This window comes from Scyliorhinus torazame, chromosome 3 (genome assembly GCF_047496885.1).
Source record: "Scyliorhinus torazame isolate Kashiwa2021f chromosome 3, sScyTor2.1, whole genome shotgun sequence".
NCBI classification, from domain to species: Eukaryota; Metazoa; Chordata; class Chondrichthyes; order Carcharhiniformes; family Scyliorhinidae; genus Scyliorhinus; species Scyliorhinus torazame.
Window position 1 is genome coordinate 283,403,502 of NC_092709.1, and position 24,021 is coordinate 283,427,522.

Below are 24,021 nucleotides of genomic sequence, written 5' to 3' on the forward strand. Positions count from 1 at the left end.
TTTAATCAGTGGGTTGTGTACAAACACCTTAATCGTCTGGAGAGCTGGGAGGTTACGCACATGCTCCTTCCCTCTTATGGTAGGAAATCGTTTCAAACGTATACCAAGCCTGTCCCTCAATTTAACGCAGCGGTTAACTTTTGGGGTACATTGAGCCTTCTTCTTCCAGGCCCCTTAGACCCATCAGGAAAAAATGAATATGTCTATTACCCCTGCATTCTACTACTCACTCAATCCCATTTTAGACAAATCAGCTCCAGCTTTATTTTCTCTGTTGAAAATATTATCGAGGAAACTGTACCCACTAACAGCTTTGGAAATGGGCGAAAGATGGGTAAACAAAAGTGACCATTTTCGTCCTAGTCCAATTTAAATTGCAAGTAGGTCCGGAATGGGAAGTTTTCGAGAAGCGGAAAGCCGGTCCAACAATGCAAACAGCAAGTGAAATGTGCATGTAAACTGAAGGATGACAATACACCGAAACTGAGTGTTGTGTCGACTCTCCACCAACCCGCCACTATTGACTTACTCTTTAATCGCTCACAATAGCCACCCGAGACCTTTTATGCCTGTCTTCACCCTGTTACCCTGGCAACCTGTCATTGACAGGTAAATTGTATACAGAGGACCCCCTAGTTCAGGCATCATTGTAAATAAAGGGTAACACCGCCTGGCCATTAGAAACGCACAGCCCTTCCAAACTGCCTTACATTGGAAAATGCCTTTAAGCCCCTTAGCAGCGTGTGGGCATTGGATATAAGGTGCAGCCACTCAGTTTAACTCTAATTGCAGTGATCACTTTAACTTTTGTTTGATTTATTTACAGAGTGGGACACACACCAGTGTGTGCTTCTTAGCCTGGACCTGTGCAGAAAACAAATCTTTTCAACTGGTGTTGCTGCTTTATGGAGATAGAAAGGTTCAAATCATTTGATAAGCGGTCGAGAATGAATATATGTCGGTGCTTTTACTTTTGTTCTGGTGATAGAGAGTATGACGCACTGTGCTGCTTTCCTTTACCTTCAGTACCAAGGAAATACGCCACACCTTTCATTTGCACCTTGTATAATTCGTGACCAGATTAGATGGCAAAGCGATTCACATCGTACAAGTGGCCACTGGAGCTCGGTGCACTGACCCTTCCTTACTCTTCGCTCGGAGCATAGCTCCCACAAGCGAGATCTTTAAAACTAGGAGCTCTGTAGCAGGAATGGGATTAAGTTGTGAAATATTATTCCCACATTGTCATCTGATGAATAAATAAGCTTTCGCTTTCTCAGACCTACGCGGCTACTAAGCTTGAAGCAATGTGTGAGTACGAAGATATTTCATTCCTATCTATATCGATCCATCAGTGTGTCTGCTAACGAGAAAGATTTTCAGCCACAGAAAAGAACGAAATAAAATGAAAAGGTTAAGGGAGAATATGGGACGCAGAAACTAATTGGAACATCCAACTTGACGCGCGAGGCCTTCTTCTCATGGGTAAACTAATTAACGATAAATCCTATTAAATCATTAATTAATGTATAGACACTTCAATAGACTCAAATAAATGACCTAACAGGCACTCGTTGGCACACATGGCTCACTTGAAGGAGATTACCAGAAGCGTCTCCTTGAGACAAGGTTCCCAGTAATTGCTTCACAAGGGTTTTACAATGCGTTCCCAAACTGTCCCTGAACAGAATCGTCCATTAGAACGAGCAACAGGAGCTGAAGGGTATTGAAAGTAATTAGAGGATAGCACCATCACCTCTTACTGTATCTGACAGAAGTTTTTGGATAATAGAATGGATGGGGGAGGAGTGGGATGGGGGAGGGGGGGGGTGCAGGGACAAAAGGAGGAACACAAAAAGCTAAATAATTGAATAATTGTGACGCAGATAATTCTTATTGAATAATTGACAATTACCAGCCCCCGACACTGAACTGTAACCCTAATTTCCAATTCAGGTTGGCACTGTGCGAGTTTAATAAATTTGCCTTTTCTATTGTATTTTAAAGGACACCGGTAACTCTCCAGCCTGTGTCAACCTACTGTTGCGCAGGACCCGATGTTAAGAATGGAATAATTGACTCTATCCTGCACGATTCTATTTTTGCGAATTGCTGACTGTGGCTATACCCCCCCCCCCCCCCCCCAACTTTGATATTAAGTTTCAATGTGGCTGCCTCGACGATAACGGTAGATTTATTTCGGTTTGCCTTTCATGGGAGAGGCCAGCACGTTTCGATGCACTTTTGAAGAGCCACTGACCATTTAAACAAAAAATGGATTGAGTTATAATTTCTCTTCCACATAAATCACACGTTAAATCTGTATTTATGTGCGATTGTCCGATCTTGTTCTGTCTGAATAAACTCTGCTCTAATCCCCCATCCGTCCCTCCCGCTCTTTCTCCACCTCCCACCCCCCTGTTTTTTTTATCGATGCGGCAGCTGGGAGACGCAAAGATTGGTCCAAGATTTATAAGGAACTGTCTGGGCAGAGGCCACCACACAAGTGCAAGGAGGAGGCTTCAAGCTGCCACTCTCGAGGCGCAAGTAACCAGGTGCTCGAAGCCCTTAGTAACAGGAACTTTAGTCTATGGGGGATGTGCGGACAGCTCGGTGGGCGGCTCTCAGCTCCTCGGGGACGGGGTGTTAGCCAATGCATCACCTCAACCCTCAGGTTGTGATCGCCAGCGCGGGAGAAAAGGGCGTCCGTCCACCAAAACGGCGCTTACCTGCACCGTACAACTCTTCCAATCGCACCTTTCCCACTAGACCGCCCCGCCCCCCACACCCCCGGCCAGTTCTTGAGTCATTTACCTTTCTGGGGGGGGGGGGGGGACAAAAAGAAACTTGCAGTCACAGAATCGGTCCCTGCGGAAAATCCGGAAGCTGGAAGAATATTGAGCAAGAAATAAGTGATTTCTTTGAAGAGAGAAAAACAGAATTCTTCCCCCATCCGGCGCCCAGCACCCCCAGCCCCCTCTCCCATTTCCCTCCCAGAGGGACAGTAAGTTTACGCATTAGTATTCAGTAAGTGATCATTCATGCGGTTCCTCGGCTCCGCCAACAACGTGATGGACGGAAGTTTGTCACCGTTTGGGAGCTTGACGAGAAACAGCGGGAACGTGTCTTCCAGGGGCCACAGCATAGACTCAATTCTGGGATTTACCAAGGAAGACTCGGTTCTCCATTCCACCTTCACTTCCAGTAGAAATTCCAGGAATGTGGAAGAGGCGGGAAAAAGCAATGGTCGGGATTGCTTCAACCGATTGTCAAACTTGAAGCACGAACGGGAGAACTCTGAAAGTTTTGACGGTGAGAGCGTGTTTCTTGTTAGTCCGCCAACCCCCCCCCCCCCCCCCTCCCCCACCCCGACCGTTCAAGGGGCAAGCGACGCAAATCGATGTTAATACAAGAGTAGCAATGAAATTCTTATTTGGGTCAAAATCCGCCTATTTCTAAATTAGGTGGCGACAATGAAATGTTAAAAGTTTTATCCTGAATGTTTATCCATTTCACAAGATGGCTCTAAGCTCTGCAATTATAAACTTTTAATGACTCTCGTTTGCGACCTCTAATGGCATTTTAAAACCAGTTATTATAAAGTAAAGTTATTATAAGAAGTCGATTTTGGGGAAAAAACCTAGACGAAATATAAATGCCTTCTTCCGCCAGATTCAGATCACTTTTGTACAAACAGCGGTGGGGAAGGTCTCCGGTCAGACATAGTGAAGACCAAGCAACATGAGAATAGTTTAACAAGCGAGGAGCAACCCAAGAAGAAACACAGGAGAAACCGAACAACATTCACCACGTACCAACTCCACGAGCTTGAGAGGGCCTTTGAGAAATCTCACTACCCAGATGTCTACAGTCGAGAAGAGCTGGCCATGAAAGTCAACCTCCCGGAGGTCCGGGTACAGGTGAGACACCAACGCTTCTCTCTCTTTCCGTGTTCTAGTAGCTGCATCTTCTGGTCGTGCTGCAGCCCTCCTCCCTGGTCTAAGTGTCTCAATTTAAAGAAAAGGCTATGCTCATTGCCTCTGTAGAATTCGGAGTAAAATCTGGGTGTGGGGGGACGGGGACGTGGTGATTTGAGTGAGAATATATTCCTCTTGAGCATTTCATCTACCAGATGTTCTACTTCAGATAACCTCTAATCCCGCGTTCTGGAAGTTAAACTGAGCTAATGTGGAAGGCCACACAATAATTCAGTTGCCACATTACCCGGCCATAGCGTATAAATCAGTTAGTTGCCGGATCTAGATGTGATAATAGCAACAACAATTCAATCATTTATAATCACTGTCCCTTTTAGCGTTTTCATGTCACTATCTTTTTGGAACTTGGTGAGGTTAGTATTGACTGAATCGGTGTCTGGGATGAGATGGTGCCCTGAGATGGGAGACAATCCAGTGAATTGGGCCAATCAATACTCTCTGGGGTTTAGAAGAATGAGGTGATCTGAAATATTAGGAAGGCACTGAGAGATCGTTGCCCTTGCCCGGAGAACCTGGAACAACCTCAACATAAAGGGTCTTACAACACCAGGTTAAAGTCCAACAGGTTTGTTTCAAATCACTAGCTTTCAGAGCGCAGCTCCTTCCTCAGCATCCTTCACCTGATGAAGGAGCTGCGCTCAGAAAGCTAGTGATTCGAATCAAACCTGTCGGACTTTAACCTGGTGTTGTAAGACTTCTTACTGTGCCCACTCCAGTCCAACGCCTGCACGTCCCATCAAAATAAAGGGGCTGATAATTTAGGACTGAGATGAAGAAAAATGTCTTCACTCAGAGAATCGCGAATCTTTCGAGGTATCGAACCCAGAGCGTTGTTGATGATCCATCAGTGTTTACGATTGGGTCAGGCAAGATGTTCTCTCAGGTAATCAAGCTGTACGGGGAGCTGGCGGGAAAGCAAGATCTCTAAATTCAATGATAATCTATGATTAATCTAGGACAAAGGTTCGGCACAACATCGTGGGCAGAAGGGCCTGTTCTGTGCTGTATTTTCTATGTTCTATGTTCAACGAACGACTGAGTGGGCTTCAGGAGCCCTATGGTCTCCTCACGCTGTTATTTCTGATGTTCATATTGAATTGTAATGTTTAAACATCTTTGATATTCAACAGTAAGAAGTCCTTTAATGGTATGATTTCAAATGTTAAAATTAAGTCGTTCATCCAAGCTCCCAAACACGCCGGAAAGTTCTTATTGAAATAGCCTCCAGCAAATTCGGAGTGCATTCTGCAAATCTGTTAAACTTATATCAAGTCTGTATTTGCAGTCGTGTAGAAGCCTCAATTGGGATGGCACCGTTTATTTGATCGAAACAAGATTGAAGGTGACACCAAATATATATTTGCAGAGAAAAGTACCTTTACACTTTTTACGTGTGATTCTTATTGAAGTGGGTCCAAAGTTAATTCAGGGTAATATCCCGTGATAATGTGCGGCAATGTTGTCAGTAAAGTGAACTAGCGTAAGAACATTCACAGCAGATTATCTGTGAGATGAGGAAGGATGCTCACTATTCTGTTTATGTTGTATGCTCACTATTCTGTTTGTGTGTATGCTCACTATTCTGTTTGTGTTGTGTGCTCACTATTCTGTTTGTGTGCATGCTCACTATTCTGTTTGTGTTATATGCTCACATTGGCAGGAATCGCCATTTCCTCCCCACTCCACAGTTTATCTACCAAATAAGTGTGCGCAAAACGTATAATTTGAAAGCCAACCATGGTTTCCTTTCGAATGGGATACATCGAGTTTTCAGCCTTTAAAGAACCTATTTTTCTTGACACAAAAGCCCACTCTTGCTTGTCATGTTTTGTTAGCTAAATAAAAACATGCGTTTTTGATAAGTTTTTGTTTAAACCACCAACGGTGCTAAGGAGGAACTTTTAAATACCGTTCTTGGTTATTGATTATCCTAATATCTAAAAACCAGTTACTCAGAAGTATAGAAAATATCATAAACGTAACTTTCACAACGTAAAATGAAAACGGCTAATGTGGTGTAATGGGCTGTACTTGCTAATTATATAAGAGCCCATTCAATGCATGTTTTACACAAATCTTTACTCAATATGCCACAATCTGTCTCAAAATGTTACAGTCTGCCCGATCAGTAAATAATGGAATCCCGCTCATGGCAAAAATAACCAGTGGGTTAAATCTTCTATACTAAGGATGCAAACTGTGTGGTACATAGCGAAGAGAGTCACCTGAAATTAAATGATATTGATATTGCCAGAAACAATTTTGATCAAATTGAGCGAGTTTTTCTTCAAAGACTGATTGGCAAATCATTCCTGGATCCGTGACATTAGTCCTGAGGTATAGGATTTAAAAAAAATAGTTTTATTGCACTTTCTTCGCTCAAAACGAACGTCGAACTAAAATTCAATGACCGACGATCTTGGAGGATTTTTATTTGTGTTTCCTTTAGAACCGTTCGCAATGCAAAACACTTCCACCCAGATATAGCCATAATTTCCCCGGAGGAACTTCTTAAAACGGCCCCATAAAACGCCAATAATTGGAACAACGACACATGTAACTCTTTAAAAACATGACACACACACACAAAACATAAGGCTGACTTGTCGGTCCTCCAAAGTTTAATGAGCCTGCACTATACTTTGGGGAGAGTGTATTTCGGTAAAATAACCAAGATATTTTATGAGTTAGAGTTGTCTACTCTAAAGGATCGTTCTAGACTACACACTTCCAAAGTAAATTCTGACTCAGACCAGCAACAAACCAGAAACAGATTCAAGTAAATTGCTAATTGTTAACGAGCACTGAACTAACCATATGGTTGGGCAAGGGCTAACATTGCTTCGAAATCCTTTCCTTCAAAGTCTTAGCTGCTATTCCTCACATATCTATACAAATAGCATTTAATATAATTGAAGTGTTTAGTAAAGTTATCGCCTCCGTGTTTATAATTGCTCAACAGCTCAACATTCGCAAAGTTTTTTTAAAAAGTTTTGAAACGATTTAGCAGCAGTTATAGGCAAAGGCAAACTGCCTGTGTTGCATTTGTGTCGATTTTAATTCCTGCAAACAAGTCAGCGGGGGAAATATTTGTTTATCAGATCTAGTTTTTTTAAAATTTCCAAATATTTATGACAAACTGCAAGCAAGAAAAGCGAGATGCATTCGGTCTCGGAGATGCAGGGCCGTGGATTTAACAACTCATCATTTTATCTTCATTGGAGAATCCTATTTCTACTTTGAGTTGTTTCTGGGTTATTGCTGGTCTGAGTCAGAATTTACTTTGGAAGCGTGTAGTCTAGAACGGTCCTTTAGAATAGACAATTTTAACTCATAAAATATCTTTAGTTATTTTGTCGAAGTACACTCTCCCCAAGGTATAGTGAAGGTCTTTGATTTAGCTGATTCAAGTAGATGAAAGCAGCAATGCTGTGTGTGTGAGAGAGAGTAGTTGGACGAGTGCTAAATTGGATTGGAGGGCGAGGGAGGGAGGAATAGTCATTTTCTCAAATTGTCATTATTTTTCACTGGAACACATAGAAAGGTATGTGGAAATAAGACAAACCATAATTCGCCGCCAGAATATATGTAAAGATCATTATTGATGTACAAATAACCCAGTAATTTGTAACGGGGATAAGAAGGGAGCCCATGCGTGAATCAGCGCATTTTTTTCCTGCCCAGCTTGCTTTGCTCTTCCAGTAGCCTCTCGGAAAGGGCAGCGCTAACTCTCCACCTCTGTGAGTTCCAGACATTGCGGCATTTGAACTGTTAAACCGAATGAAATGCATACAGAGAGTTTTGTGATTTTTCTCCCCCCTTTCTGCATCTTCTCTCTCTCTCAATGCAATCTTTCTACCCCTCTTGTGATTTCTTTCTTTATACCGTGTTGACTCCAATTCACTCTTTTTTTCTCTGGGGCTCGTCTGTTTCTTTACATCTACTTAAATCTAACCATTTAAAGAGATCGACTGCTGATCCCATCATTCACCAAGACCCTAGATTCCCCACGAACAGATTCCACTTCCAGCAATTTGCTGTACAGCTAATACGGGTTTCAAGCTGAAAAAAACTCCGTTGAAAAAAACAAATATATGGGACAGTTGCAGTGATATCTCCAGCTCTTTGTTTTGGAAAAAATAGAAACAGTTGTTCAACATATTATACTTTTTACCCGCCATTTCTCATTTCTGCAATTTGCATTGCACGCTCTCTTTAAAATCTAAGTTACTTGGCCAAATAATACCACTTCGATTTGGTGAATGTGGTAAACTACGTTATTGCATTATATGTATTGTATTGTGCATGCCTGGGCTTGTCCAGGCTGGCTCCGCCTGTGGCTCCTCCCCTCAGCTTATGTATAAAGGTGGCAAGTCTCCTCCTCCGACCCAGTTCGTGTCCAGAGGCAGAAGGCTTGCTGTTTAGTGTATTAAAGCCTCAGTTACATTCATCACTCGTCGTGTGTTATTGATGGTGTATCAGTGATCATGGACCATTTGTTAACTCTAACCTACTAAAACTTCCACATATGTATTTCCAAATGCGAATGATGTGTAACGGAGTTTTAGCTTTAGCTGTGGTCTGCACTCCTAGCAAGATACATCCGCCTGGCAAGTTGGAAGAATTAAAGGGAAGTCACCTTCTATTTAGTTTCTTGTATAATTATTTAATGCTATCACAAGATGACAATGAAAATCGACATGAGGGCGATCATCTGGCCACCTTAACTCAACCATCCTCAATAAATAAAAAAATGCACTCCTTTTATTATATCATTGAGTTATCTGGTGGCTGTGCCTAAGGTTTTGACTTCCACGAAACAATCCAGAAGAGTATTCTTAATTCTCATTCTTCTTGTCTGAAACCGTTTTCTGAGACATTCGTCATTAATGTTCCTTTCACCAATGTTCCTAGTACTGAGACATTCTGGGAAACCTTGAAGTATTGCTCCAGATTAATTGACAGTATTTTATATTATCATATCCTTGTGTACACCTTCCAGAAGTAAAAACACTCACATTGTCCAGTTTCCTTTTAACTCAATCATTTAAGAAACCCAGAAGCTCTTATTCTGGGCTTTATTACCAGGGGCATAGAATACCTGAGCAAGGGGTTATGCTGATCTTATACAAGACACTCGTCAGATCTCAACAGATCTCAACAGGAATATTGTGTAGAGCTCTGGGTGCTACATTAGGAAGGATGTGAAAGCATTGGAGAGAGTGCAGAAGAGGTTTACAAGAATGGCTCCAGGGATGAAAAACTCCAGTTCTGAGGATAGAATGGAGAAGTTGGGACTGTTTTCCTTGGAAAGAAGTTTAAAAGGACATTTGATAGTGATGTTCAAAATCACGAGGGGTCTGGAGAGAGTTGATAGGGAGAAACTGTAAAAGGATCAAGAACGAGAGGGCACAGATTTAAATTGATTTGGAGAAAAAATGTGATGGAGAAGAAACTTTCACGCAAGTGGTTCGGGTTTGGAAAGCACTGCCTGGAAGTACGGTGGAGACCAGTTCAATCAAGACATTCAAGAAGACATCAGATGATCACTTGAATAGAAACAATATGCACGGGTGTGGGGAAAAGGCAGGGAGGGAGTGGCCTCAATTGAAGAGCCAGTGCAGACACGGATGGGCCAAATGGCCTCCTTCTGTGCTGCACCAATTCTGTGATTCAGTATAGCTTCTGTAATTTATATGTTGCCTTTACGACCAGTTTGACCATGTTTTAACCTGATGTCTTGTGATTTACAAAACTGACCTTTCAAGGTAACTAAGCATTCTATGTGCTTATTGCTGTCCCAATCAGTTGATGTGTCAAATGCCAAGTTGAATATCAGCCCCCATAAATGTGTGCTTCACCATTAGCTATATCTACATAATCCTTGGGATACACATGACATCCATTTTTCTTCCCAATATACAGTATCCTGCCAGTGTCTACACTGAATTTCACCTTCTGATGACTTGTCCATTTACAGATTTTATCTAACTCCTTTTGCTTTGGTTCATTTGCTCAATTTGAGTGTCCAATTGTTTTATTTTCCCCATCAAACAGTTAAGGAAATCATTTGGCAAGATTTTCCCTTTTGCAAGTTATGTTGTTTTTATGTTGGGACAAGGGCAGCATACACTTGGGAGCACCACCACCTACAAGTTCTCTTCCAAGCCAGACACCATCCTGACCTGGGGGCATATCACCATTCCTTCACTGTCAACATCCTGGGACTTCCTTCCTAACAGTACTGTGGGTGTATCCACACCAGATGAGAACTGCAGCAGTTCAAGAAGGCAGCCCACCACCACCTTCTCAAGGACAATTGGGGATGAGCCACAAATGTTGGCTGTGCTGGCAATGCTCACATCTCATGAATGAATATATATGTTAAAAAAATTAATGAAACATTTTAATGTGAGTTTGTTCCCGATGGTTGATTTAATTATTTGATCAGAAATTGATATTAGGCTGATGGTTTTGTACTTTTCCAGGTCAGATTTGTTCAATTATACAAATTTCATGAACAAATAAAATCTAATGTAACAGTGTATGCATGTTTATCTTCTCTTTGAGTATGTTTATACACCTAATAATAATTCAGAATTGGCCAGACAAATCAGGGGTATTTTCCCGACCTGACCGAAGCAGGGAGCAGTCTGAGACCACATGAAGAAGATAATCTCACACGGGTCCAGTTTGCCATGACATTAGGTGCAATTAGATTCTCAAGGAGTTCAGGTAATCCCTTGGAACAACTGGAAAATGTCTAAACTTACCTAGTGTTTATTTAAATCCACCAGGATGACCCCAACTTCTCCTCAGAGCCATTTCTAAACATTTATGCATACATATTTTGGTGTACCTGCACACAGATTGGGAGAATTTAAATCGGAGTTAAGCAGTATAGCCGAAGGTTGGTTTTCAGCTTCATAAAAATTCTCTCTACAAGAGGCAACAAATAGAATTCCTTGTATGAACGCAATTAAGTGTTAATTTTGCATCCTAAGTTGACAGTTAAATGATGTAAGAGAAATCTGAGACAGACAAAATCCGTTTGAAGTCCACATTACGGAGGGCTGCTTTGGAGAGCCATGGTTTGAGTCATGGACAGTCCCATCTGATTTCCATTTTGCTGAGTAGCATTGAGTGCTGGAAACATCTTTGGCTGTGTTGCTCTCTCCAGTGAAAGCCATGGGAGCCAGATTCATTAAATATGTGTTCCCCATTGTCTACGCTGAATTAGCTGATTGGGACCTAAAAAGGAGATGAAATAATCAGACATGGGGAACATATCCTCCAAGAGGTAATAGCGTCTTGGGGGAATAAAATGCACAGAGTAAGTGGAATCCATTGAATTAATAATGTTATTTGTATTCTGAATCAAAAATGCTCTTTTATTTCAGGTATGGTTTCAGAACAGAAGAGCCAAGTGGAGGAGGCAAGAAAAACTGGAAGCTAGTGCAATGAAACGTCAAGATTCACCCATGCTTTCCTTCAACAGATCTTCACAGTCATCTACCATGGGCACTCTGAATAGTAACTTGGCTCTGGAGCCTTGGCTCACTTCACCGATAACCACCTCCTCTGCATTACAAAGCCTCCCAGGTTTCATGTCCACAACGCAGGGTCTGCAGAGCAGTTATACTCCTCCACCTTTCCTGAATTCCCCAGCCATTAACCACAACCTGCAACCTATGGGCACCATCACTCCCTCAACCTTCCAGTGTGGGACACCTTATGTGGACAAATTTCCTCTGGAAGATGCAGAACAGAGAAACTCCAGTATAGCTTCCCTAAGAATGAAAGCCAAAGAACACATCCAATTCATCGGGAAAAGTTGGCAGACGATCTGAGGGAGTTGGTGGAGAACATAAGCAGAACATTCTGTTAATAATCCTTATAATTGTTTTAAAATGCTGATTACAAGTTTTAAATTGGGATGAAGAAGGGTCACATTAAATGTCAAAGAATTATTCCTACCAACCTACCTATAATAATTCTCTTTTTTTATTTTTGTACATTTGTTAACATGTAATTGTTGTAGATGCAATTGTTTTGTATTGCATAGGGTCTATAGTCTCTTAAATTAATATTAAGTAAGGCGGAACCTAGTGCTTTGAACAATATTTCTAACTTTTAAGCTAAGAGCTTGATTTAAACATTTTTTGCATTTGATCAGTGAGATGATTCACAAATAATCAAGTAAATCTGACCGAAACGCACACTCTATGGCAATGCATGGATACTTTATTAAAAAGATAATATTAATAATGTTTACCATGCTCTTCCAATGAATTGTTCAATTCATAATTAAAGAAATGAGCATATGTTGATAATAGAATTAACTATAATTGAAGCATTTTGAATATTTAGACAGTTTGTTTTCTTGATTTGTTGTTCTTCAATTCTTCCCCTTCCCTTGATGAGGCCAATTCTTGCTGAGTTTTAGTTCTATAGAGGCATTTGGTCAATCAATATGTGTAATTCCAGACGTGTTTCTGTCATTATCATCACACAAAACAAAACTCACCTTAGCTTTTTCTTGACTTTGGTACATACACTTTGCATCAAGGCTCATTGCATTACAATCAGACTGAAAACTCTGTCTTTTTTTCAGCTCCCTATACCAGGAGTCTTATGTCCAATTGTAAAGCCCTAACTGCTACCCTAGCAAAATGTTAACGCAACCTAGATCCGCGAATAAACATTGAACATCATTGGTCTGTTTGGCTTAGTGCTATCCATGGTAATGCATTTACCACAAAGGCATTTACCATTAAGACACAAATAATCAGGGGCCTTTTAGCCGTCAGAGCATAATGCTGTTATACAGTGGTTTACTTTCATGTCACAAGGTGCAATGGCATTTATAGGAACTCTTCAAAATTGCATTCTTTTGTAATCAGCCCATTGTTTTATCCCCCCAAAATGGGAAAAAAAAAGAGAGGATTAAAAAAAAATCTTCCATTATTCTGAGATGTGGATAATGCAGGCCATGCCAATATTTGTTGCCTATTTTTCCCTTTGAATTGAGAGGCTTGCTAGACCATTTCAAAGGCCTGTGGTTCTTGAATCACATGTAGGCCAGATCAAGTAAGGATGGCAGATTCCCTTCCTTGAAGGAGATTAGTGAAACAGAGGGGTGGTTGTCATGGTCGCTAAATTTCAATTACAGACATTTCATTAATTTAATTCAAATTCCACCAACTGCCGTGGTGCTCCAGAGCATTAGCCTGGATTACCAGTCCAATGATGTTACTACTGATGTGTTGGGTGTTCTGGATCACAAACAGGTCACCAACACTGGAAGTGGTGCAACTCTATTTTATTATAAGGATAACTATATTAACATACTTGAACTGTGGGTAAATGCAATACCAGCTTTTACTGTTGACCCTTGTCTAGTCCTAACCAGGTGATGCACTCAGCACATGGTGAATGTCTGTGTTGCAGGCTATGAGCTCTGTGCTCCGAGCTGGCTTCTACTAGAATGAGCGGGAACTCTCCTGTCCCCTGTCTTTATAGTGCGTGTGCTCTCACTGGTGATTGGCTGCGGTGTTGTGCATGCTGATTGGTCCCACTGCATGCCCATCAGTGTGTGTGTGTGTGTCTGCACCATGATATACTGGTGTATATTATTTCATAGAATTTACAATGCAGAAGGAGGCCATTCAACCCATCGAGTCTGCACCGGCTCTTGGAAAGAGCACCCCACCCTAGGTCAACACCTCCACCTTATCCTCATAACCCAGTAACCCCACCCAAAACTAAGGGCAATTTTGGACACTAAGGACAATTTATCATGGCCAATCCACCTAACCTGCACATCTTTGGACTGTGGGAGGAAACCGGAGCACCCGGAGGAAACCCACTGACACACGGGGAGGATGAGCAGACTCCGCACAGACAGTGACCCAAGCCGGAATCGATCCTGGGACCCTGGAGCTGTGAAGCAATTGTGCTATCCACAATGCTACCATGCTGCCATCCCCCCTTTTATATAAAGAACATATGCCTGCGTGACAATAAACATTGTGTAGTGAATGTACCTGACTATGTGTGTGTGTGTTATTTACATGACTATGTACATGAGGCTAATCTATTTACATGGCAAGGTGCCTGGTGCAGAGAAATAGGGTGTCACACCAACAACAAAATGAACATTATATACGAACTACTGGAATGACGAAACAGGATAACAGAACAGATCAAAGAGTCCAACATTGTAAAACTCATAAGTCAAGTCTCTGAGGTGGGCGACGAATTCTGGTTGACAGTCAGGGTGGCACACCACTTGTCGTCTGGATCAATGCTGTGCACCGACAGCGGCTGGTGATTTTGATTCGGGGACAGCCTGTTCTTTGTTATAACAGCGACTCGAAAAGGCTCCCTCGGGTCCTCGGTGTCATTGATCTGCGGGAAGTCGGAATCGGACTCGGTGAACATGGGTTGAATTGCCCGAACGTTCCTGCGAGGCTGGCTGAAGCGATGCGAATTGGCAGGCTGAACTGCTCGACAGCAGGCAGCATAGTGGCCAAGTCTGCCACATCGTAGGCATTGTCGCGATTTTGCAGGATATTGCCGCTTTAAATGGGCGGAGCCACAGTTGCCGCACGTCGTGACGTCAGTATGCTCGTTGCACCACCGCGCATGCGCGGTGGGGCCCTGCGTGGTGCGCGCCTGCGCATCATGTTCCTCCACGTCATCGTCCCCTCGTTTGGCGTGTACAAGCGCGACCGGCCGCGAAAAGCGCGCGAAATGGCCGCCCTCATCCAGGCTGCAGCCTTGGAGGTGTTTAATTGTTTGGACCCGTTCCGCCTCGTGGGGACCTTGCCGTGCCGTTTCAGCTGCCTGTATGTGGGAGTACCGGCTGGTAGCATTTTCATGCAGAACACAGGTCTCGATGGCAGTCGCTAGGGTGAGTTGCTTAATTTTGAGGAGCTGCTGGCACGGGGGGTCCGACAGAACACCAAATACGATCTGGTCGCATATCATGGATTCAGAGGTGGGCCTGTAGCCGCAGGACTGCGCAAGGATGCGGAGGTGTGTTAAAAAGGACTGGAAAGGCTCGTCCTTACCCTGCAAGCGCTGCTGGAACAGGTATCTTTCGAAGCTTTCATTGACCTCTATGCTGAAGTGGGTATCGAATTTGAGGAGAACCGTCTTGTACTTGGTCATGTCCTCGTCGTCTGCGAATGTGAGGGAGTTGAAGATGTGGATGGCGTGTTGCCCGGCCGTGGAGAGGAGCAGAGAAATCTTCCTGGTGTCCGAGGCGTTCTCCCTGTCCGTGGCTTCGAGGAAGAGCTGGAAGCGCTGTTTAAAAATCTTCCAATTGACCCCGAGATTGCCGGCAATGCGGAGCGGCGGCGGCGGGTTGATGTTCTCCATACTTCAGGATGCCGGAATGCTGATTAGTTGCAGGTGGGTCTCAGAGGTCCTAGTATGCAACTATTCCTTGTACCATGATGTGTTGGGTGTTCTGGATCACAAACAGGTCACCAACACTGGAAGTGGTGCAACTCTATTTTATTATAAGGTTAACTATATTAACATACTTGAGCTGTGGGTAAATGCAATACCAGCTTTAACTGTTGACCCTTGCCTAGTCCTAACCAGGTGATGCACTCAGCACATGGTGAATGTCTGTGTTGCAGGCTGTGAGCTCTGTGCTCCGAGCTGGCTGCTACTAGAATGAGCGGGAACTCTCCTGTCCCCTGTCTTTATAGTGCGTGTGCTCTCACTGGTGATTGGCTGCGGTGTTGTGTATGCTGATTGGTCCCACTGCATGTCCATCAGTGTGTGTGTCTGTCTGCACCAAGCCATTGTCTCGCTTTCCCGAAAAGAAGGGAATCTAGTTGAGCTTAAATTTAAATTAATCTTCCCTACAGTTCTGTTTAATGTCCCAAGAAAAGAACAACATAGTTTTGGTAGATTTGTCAGATACCAAGTTGAGAATCATGGGGAGCAAGATTCAGTATCAACAGAGGGTAACCAAATGGCCTATAGAAAATTGGCCAGCTATCATAACATTGAAAAGTAATCAGGAGCTGTATATATCATGTGGTCAATTCATTACTGACCATTTTGGCACACTGTTGTATTTCCAATTCAGCTCATTAAATGTGATTATACGTTCAAATCTGGTAATGCCTAATGTACATAAATTTTAATCTGTCATGTAAGTAAAATGTAAATATGTTTGTATTTTTAAAGGTAATTTGCTTTTGATATTATAGAAAATCTAAAATTGTAGTTTTGCTTTAGCTTTGGTTACTCCAAGCACCCAAAATTCAATTATTTCATAGAATGTTTAAGTTTTGGAAACAGCCAGTATCCAATGGCACAACCAAATTGGTCACACAATTGTGCACGTGATTGTATATCTGTGTGTGAGTGTACCTCTGTCAATGACCAGGGATTTTCACTTCTGTGCTCACTCATTTGTCATTTGGCGGCAATTAAAATAGAGAATTAGCATTTACATAGCGCCTTTGTTGATTTCAGGCTGTTCCAAAGTGCATTATAGCCAATGAAGTACATTTGGAGTATGGCCACTGTGGTAATGCAGGGGACATGGCAGCTAACTTGCACACATCAAAGTCCCAAAAGTGGAGCAAAATAAATGGCCAGATCATCTATTTTTAGGTCTTGATTGAGATAAATGTTAACCAGGACAAGGGAAGAGTAATGCTGTGATATGGACCCCAGGTTAACATTTCACCTGAAATATAACGGGTGGGATTCTCTGACCCTCCGCTCCGGAATCGCTGCTGGCGTGGGGGTGGAGAATAGCCGTTCACGCTGGAAATCCGGCACTAAGGCGCTTCTGCGATTCTCCGCGGACCCACCAGTCACATGCGCGCGGTCGACGCAGTGTCGATCGGGGCTGTTGGGAGAAGCCCCCACGGACATTTCGGCCGAACCCCCGCCAGCGTGGTTTACATCTGGTACCACCCAGCGGGAGCTCGGACCCACGGCCGTGGTTCTGGTGAGGGGCGGGGGGAATCTGACTCCGAGGGGGGCCTCAGCGGTGGCCAGGCCCGCGATCGGGGGCCACCAATCGGCGGGCCATCATGATCTGTGGGGGACCTATCTTACTCCACATGGGCCCACTGTGTGGCTCCGCCATGTCTGCGGTGCCTGCGCTGAGGTGGGCCACCGCGCGCATGCACGGCCACGTGGTCTGTACAACAGGGCCCCGCTGGCAGCCAGAGCAGCGGAACGCATGTCGTGTTTCTGCTGGCCCCCTGGAAAACAGGAAACCACCCCGGACTTTCGAGGAAAAAGTCTGGAGTGTTTATCGCCCTTTTCCGGCGGGCACCAAAGGGAGAATCCCGCGCAACATGTCTTGACAGCAGTGGTACCCTGTCAGTACTGCACTGCAGTATTAACCTGTATTAGGTACTGAAAACTTTACTGAAATCTCTGGAGTGGGTTATTAAAACTTTGGACGTGAAGGTGACAATTCTATCAGTGAACCAAGGCTGGCTGTAAACTGAATAAGCAAATATATTGCAGGCTTTTGAGGGTGAATGATTAGCCTGGCCAATGTGTTTACTAGTCAGTGATATTCTCCATACAATATGCCTACAACATGTGAAGTGCCTTCTGCAAACCTATTATTACTGAGGGCAAAACTTAGCCCCATTTTAGCTAAAGTCGTTGTCGTGTTGGGTGTTCTGGTGGGAAGAGTTGGAAGCGCTGTTTGAACAGTTTACAATTGACCACGAGATTGCCAGTGATTCGGAGCGGCAGCGGCGGGTTGATGTTCTCCATGGTGCAGGACGGCGGATTGCTGATGCATTGCAGGTAGGTCTCACAGGTGCTGGCTTGCATCCACTTCTGGTATCATGTTGTGTTGGATGTTCTGGTGTACAAACGATCCAACACGGCTGGAGATGGTGTAACTCAATTTTATTTACTACTTAACTATAACAGCACACTGCTAACTTGGGTACGTGCATTACCAGCTAATCTGTGGACCCTGTCCTTTTACTATCTGGGTGAGGCACTCAGCACATGGTGAGTGTCCGAGTGGCAGGCTCTGAGCTCGGTGCTCTGAGCGGGCTGCTGCTGGAATGAGTGGGAACTGTAGTGTCCCCTGTTTGGCTGCGATGTGTGTGTGTTGGTTGGTCCTACTGCATGTCCATCAGTGTGTGTTTGATTGCACCATGATATGCTGATCTAAATATAATGACAGTCATGTGTGATTGCTCCTTGGTTTTGCTTGAACTGGCAAGCTGAGAGCAAGTTTCCATTAGTGACCAATTGGAACACACACATGGTTAAGGTGGTTGGCTAATGGTGGCTGTCTCACTGACCAAACAGTTACTTATTTGATAGGAGGAATGGGCTATATATAGAAACACAGAAATGTAGAATGATTTATACCACAGAACGTGGTCATTCAGCCCATTATCCTCAAGATGATCTAGATATGATAGATTGTTATGGTGTAGAATGATAAACGGGAAGGCGAAAATGTGAGCAAGCAGGAGAAAAGCTCAAGGTATGTACATGCAATGAAGGAGCAATCATTGTCACCAAGCAGACAGAAAAAACAATCATGGATCCCATTTGCTGACCCTAGAACCAGGGGTTGTGGTCTCACAATAAAGGGCAGGCTATGTAAGACTGATGTAAAGGCGTATTTCTTTACTCAGCGGGTGACAAATCTTTGGAATTCTCTGTCACAGAGGACTGAGGAAGCTCAATCATTGGGCAAATTCAAGTCAGAAATTGACACATTTCTGGATACTAATGACATCATGGAAGTTTGGGTGGGTGGGGGTGGAATGGCGTGGAGGTTGATTATTAGTCATCATCTGTTTGAATGATGGATCTGGCTCGAAGGGCAAAATAGTCTACCCATGATCCTATGTACCAATATTATTTTGACCTGTCAATCGCCTTTTAATTTTGATGATCCTGATAAGCAGATGCGGTGCCTGGACTGTCAGAACCAACTGCTGCAGAGATGGTGAGTGAAGAGTTCTGCTGGGTAACCTGAAGAAACCAACATCCAAAAGTAGCTAGAAACTGAGGTAAAATTGCCAGGTGATGTGAAGAATGAAGGACTCTTCTAACATGAATTATGAGTGGGCCAAGGAGCAATGTTGGCACCAGTGACTGATTCTGCAAGCAAATAATTTTTAAAAATAAATATTTTTATTAGGTTTTTAATATTTTTTCACATAATTTACATTACACGTATTTAATTAACATTTAACAAATCCCTCCCTCAAACCAAAAACAATTAATCAACTAACTACCCTAACTAACTACCCTAACCAACTAACTACATTTTTAGCTGTTGACTGAGGCAAATTCCTTAAAATGAGATGTGAATGGCGCCATCTCTTCTGAACCCCCTCCTCATTCCCTCTTAAGCTAAATTTAACCTTCCAAACAAAGAACAAAGAAATGTACAGCACAGGAACAGGCCCTTCGGCCCTCCAAGCCCGTGCCGACCATGCTGCCCGACTAAACTACAATCTTCTACACTTCCTGGGTCCGTATCCCTCTATTCCCATCCTATTCATGTATTTGTCAAGATGCCCCTTAAATGTCACTATCGTCCCTGCTTCCACCACCTCCTCCAGTAGCGAGTTCCAGGCACCCACTACCTTCTGTGTAAAAAACTTGCCTTGTACATCTACTCTAAACCTTGCCCCTCTCACCTTAAACCTATGCCCCCTAGTAATTGACCCCTCTACCCTGGGGAAAAGCCTCTGACTATCCACTCTGTCTATGCCCCTCATAATTTTGTAGACCTCTATCAGGTCGCCCCTCAACCTCTGTCGTTCCAGTGAGAACAAACCGAGTTTATTCAACCGCTCCTCATAGCTAATGCCCTCCATACCAGGCAACATTCTGGTAAATCTCTTCTGCACCCTCTCTAAAGCCTCCACATCCTTCTGGTAGTGTGGCGACCAGAAGTGAACACTATACTCCAAGTGTGGCCGAACTAAGGTTCGATACAGCTGCAACATGACTTGCCAATTCTTATACTCAATGCCCCGGCCAATGAAGGCAAGCATGCCGTATGCCTTCTTGACTACTTTCTCCACCTTTCAGTGACCTGTGGACCTGTACACCTAGATCTCTCTGACTTTCAATCCTCTTGAGGGTTCTACCATTCACTGTATATTCCCTACCTGCATTAGACCTTCCAAAATGCATTACCTCACATTTGTCCGGATTAAACTCCATCTGCCATCTCTCCGCCCATGTCTCCAAACAATCTAAATCCTGCTGTATCCTCTGACAGTCCTCATCGCTATCCGCAATTCCACCAACCTTTGTGTCGTCTGCAAACTTACTAATCAGACCAGTTACATTTTCCTCCAAATCATTTCTATACAGTACAAACAGCAAAGGTCCCAGCACTGATCCCTGCGGAACACCACTGGTCACAGCCCTCCAATTAGAAAAGCATCCTTCCATTGCTACTCTCTGCTTTCTATGACCTAGCCAGTTCTGTATCCATCTTGCCAGCTCACCCCTGATCCCGTGTGACTTCACCTTTTGTACAAGTCTACCATGAGGGACCTTGTCAAAGGCCTTACTGAAGTCCATATAGACAACATCCACTGCCCTACTTGCATCAATCATCTTTGTGACCTCCTCGAAAAACTCTATCAAGTTAGTGAGACACGACCTCCCCTTCACAAAACCATGCTGCCTCTCACTAATACGTCCATTTGCTTCCAAATGTGTCAAAGAATTTTCTCCAGTAATTTCCCTACCACTGAAGTAAGGCTTTGGTTCCCTGGATTAGCCTTGCTACCCTTCTTAAACAGAAGAACAACATTGGCTATTCTCCAGTCCTCTGGGACATCACCTGAAGACAGTGAGGATCCAAAGATTTCTGTCAAGGCCTCAGCAATTTCCTCTCCAGCCTCCTTCAGTATTCTGGGGTAGATCCCATCAGGCCCCGGGGACTTATCTACCTTAATATTTTTTAAGACGCCCAACACCTCGTCTTTTTGGATCTCAATGTGACTCAGGCTATCTACACACCCTTCTCCAGACTCAACATCTACCAATTTCTTCTCTTTGGTGAATACTGATGCAAAGTATTCATTTAGTACCTCGCCCATTTCCTCTGGCTCCACACATAGATTCCCTTGCCTATCCTTCAGTGGGCCAACCCTTTCCCTGGCTACCCTCTTGCTTTTTATGTACGTGTAAAAAGCCTTGGGATTTTCCTTAACCTTATTTGCCAATGACTTTTCGTGACCCCTTCTAGCCCTCCTGACTCCTTGCTTAAGTTCCTTCCTACTTTCCTTATATTCCACACAGGCTTCGTCTGTTCCCAGCCTTTTAGCCCTGACAAATGCCTCCTTTTTCTTTTTGACGAGGCCTACAATATCTCTCGTTATCCAAGGTTCCCGAAAATTGCCGTATTTATCCTTCTTCCCCACAGGAACATGCCGGTCCTGAATTCCTTTCAACTGACACTTGAAAGCCTCCCAAATGTCAGATGTTGATTTGCCCTCAAACATCCATCCCAATCTAGGTTCTTCAGTTCCTGCCTAATATTGTTATATTAGCCTTCCCCCAATTTAGCACATTCATCCTAGGACCACTCTTATCCTTGTCCACCAGCACTTTAAAACTTACTGACTTGTGGTCACTGTTCCCGAAATGCTCCCCTACTGAATCTTCTACCACCTGGCCGGGCTCATTCCCCAATACCAGGTCCAGTACCGCCCCTTCCCTAGTTGGACTGTCTACATATTGTTTTAAGAAGCCCTCCTGGATGCTCCTTACAAACTCTGCCCCATCTAAGCGCCTGGCACTAAGTGAGTCCCAGTCAATATTGGGGAAGTTGAAGTCTCCCATCACCACAACCCTGTTGTTTTTACTCTTTTCCAAAATCTGTCTACCTATCTGCTCCTCTATCTCCCGCTGGCTGTTGGAAGGCCTGTAGTAAACCCCCAACATTGTGACTGCACCCTTCTTATTCCTGATCTCTACCCATATAGCCTCACTGTCCTCTGAGGTGTCCTCCCATAGTACAGCTGTGATATCCTCCCTAACCAGTAGCTCAACTCCGCCACCCCTTTTACATCCCCTTCTATCCCGCCTGAAACATCTAAATCCTGGAACGTTTAGCTGCCAATCCTGCCCTTCCCTCAACCAGGTCTCTGTAATGGCAACAACATCATAGTTCCAAGTACTAATCCAAGCTCTAAGTTCATCTGCCTTACCCGTAACACTTCTTGCATTAAAACATATGCACTTCAGGCCACCAGACCCGCTGTGTTCAGCAACTTCTCCCTGTCTGCTCTGCCTCAGAGCCACACTGTCCCTATTCCCTAGTTCTCCCTCAATGCTCTCACCCTCTGACCTATTGCTCCCGTGCCCACCCCCCTGCCATACTAGTTTAAAGCCTCCCGTGTGACACTAGCAAACCTCGCGGCCAGGATATTTATGCCTCTCCAGTTTAGATGCAACGCGTCCTTATATAGGTCACACCTGCCCCGGAAGAACTCCCAGTGGTCCAGATAACGGAAACCCTCCCTCCTACACCAGCTGTTTAGCCACGTGTTTAGCTGCTCTATCTTCCTATTTCTAGCCTCACTGGCACGTGGCACAGGGAGTAATCCCGAGATTACAACCCTAGAGGTCCTGTCTTTTAACTTTCTGCCTAGCTCCCTGAACCCCTGCTGCAGGACCTCATGCCCCTTCCTGCCTATGTCGTTAGTACCAATATGTACAACAACCTCTGCCTGTTTGCCCTCCCCCTTCAGGATGCCCTCTACCCGGAGACATCCTGGACCCTGGCACCAGGAAGGCAACATACCATCCTGGAGTCTCTTTCACGTCCACGGAAGCGCCTATCTGTGCCCCTGACTATAGAGTCCCGTATTACTATTGCTCTTCTGTGCTTTGACCCTTCTGAACATCAGAGCCAGCCGTGGTGCCACTGCTCTGGCTGCTGCTGTTTTCCCCTGATATGCTATCCCCCCCGACAGTATCCAAAGGGGCATACCTGTTCGAGAGGGGGACAACCACAGGGGATTCCTGCACTGACTGCCTGCCCTTTCTGGTGGTCACCCATTTCTCTGCCTGCACCTTGGGTGTGACCACATTTATATAACTGCGATCTATGACGCTTTCCGCCACCTGCATGCTCCTAAGTGCATCCAATTGCTGCTCCAACCGAACCATGCGGTCTGTGAGGAGCTCCTTAAGTTAACTAACTGTTTCATGTTAGCGACAGTGAAGGAACAGCGATGCAGTTCCAAGTCAGGATGGTGAGTGCATTGGAGGGGAATGTTGTATCTTTAGATTAACAGTACAAAATGAATAGTTTGCCGATGCACATTGGTTGAGTGTAAGATCAACAGAAGTTTATTAGATAGTTCTTCAATGTAGAAGAGTTGGTACTAGACTAAGGGCAAAAGCCCACAAAGTTGCAGATGACGTCACACATGTCATGTGACTCCATTCTGAAAGAGACAATTCACACAACTATGATAGCCCACATACATAAAATCCCTCCCCCTTTATTTCTAAGGTCCAACACAGCTAATAACTAATATTTAAAATAGTCATTTACTCTATATACAGGTGCAAGCATCAAATTATTACATTGTAATAACACAGCCAATGAGATAGACCATCAGATGGGTGTCTATGTTTCGCTGGTTGCCTGTGCAGTTCCAGAACTTTGTTATTTTCGACCTTCAATGTATTTTCAGATTCCCCAGTCAAGCATCTCTTCCCTGGAAGGCATATCAGTCTCTTTTTCTGAGGGAAGACTTGTAGTAGCAGCTACTTATGGTACAAACTATTCTTTTGTAGATGGACTATACGTTACACAGTCAGATGAAATATAGAATCTCTTGAGGTAGTTCTGCCACTGACACACTAACATGTGTTGACAATAATTGATCTGCATGGCATCTCCACAGGGCATCTCCGCATGAGTTCATCTGTCGTTTGGACCATGTACAATATTGGTCCAATATAAGTCTGATCCAATAGCATTGCAGGGTCCGATTTATCACTAGTG

General features: G+C 44.0%; 1 protein-coding gene across 1 annotated transcript; it reads left to right on the top strand.

The window, feature by feature from the left end:
• The first annotated feature begins 2,562 nt into the window (after nucleotides 1-2,562).
• Nucleotides 2,563-14,043, top strand: rx3 (retinal homeobox gene 3). Its single transcript, XM_072497327.1, has 3 exons — nucleotides 2,563-3,312; nucleotides 3,673-3,920; nucleotides 11,399-14,043. Exons 1-3 carry the CDS (start codon nucleotides 3,042-3,044, stop codon nucleotides 11,846-11,848), a joined length of 969 nt encoding a protein of 322 aa, XP_072353428.1. The 5' UTR covers nucleotides 2,563-3,041; the 3' UTR covers nucleotides 11,849-14,043.
• The last annotated feature ends 9,978 nt before the right edge of the window (nucleotides 14,044-24,021 follow it).

Excerpts from the sequence above, each read along its gene's own strand:
- rx3 (XM_072497327.1), top strand. The coding sequence starts at position 3,042 with ATGCGGTTCCTCGGCTCCGCCAACAACGTGATGGACGGAAGTTTGTCA. Across the intron at positions 3,313-3,672 it reads GAACTCTGAAAGTTTTGACG|ATTCAGATCACTTTTGTACA; the intron begins GTGAGAGCGTGT and ends TTCTTCCGCCAG. Across the intron at positions 3,921-11,398 it reads TCCCGGAGGTCCGGGTACAG|GTATGGTTTCAGAACAGAAG; the intron begins GTGAGACACCAA and ends CTTTTATTTCAG.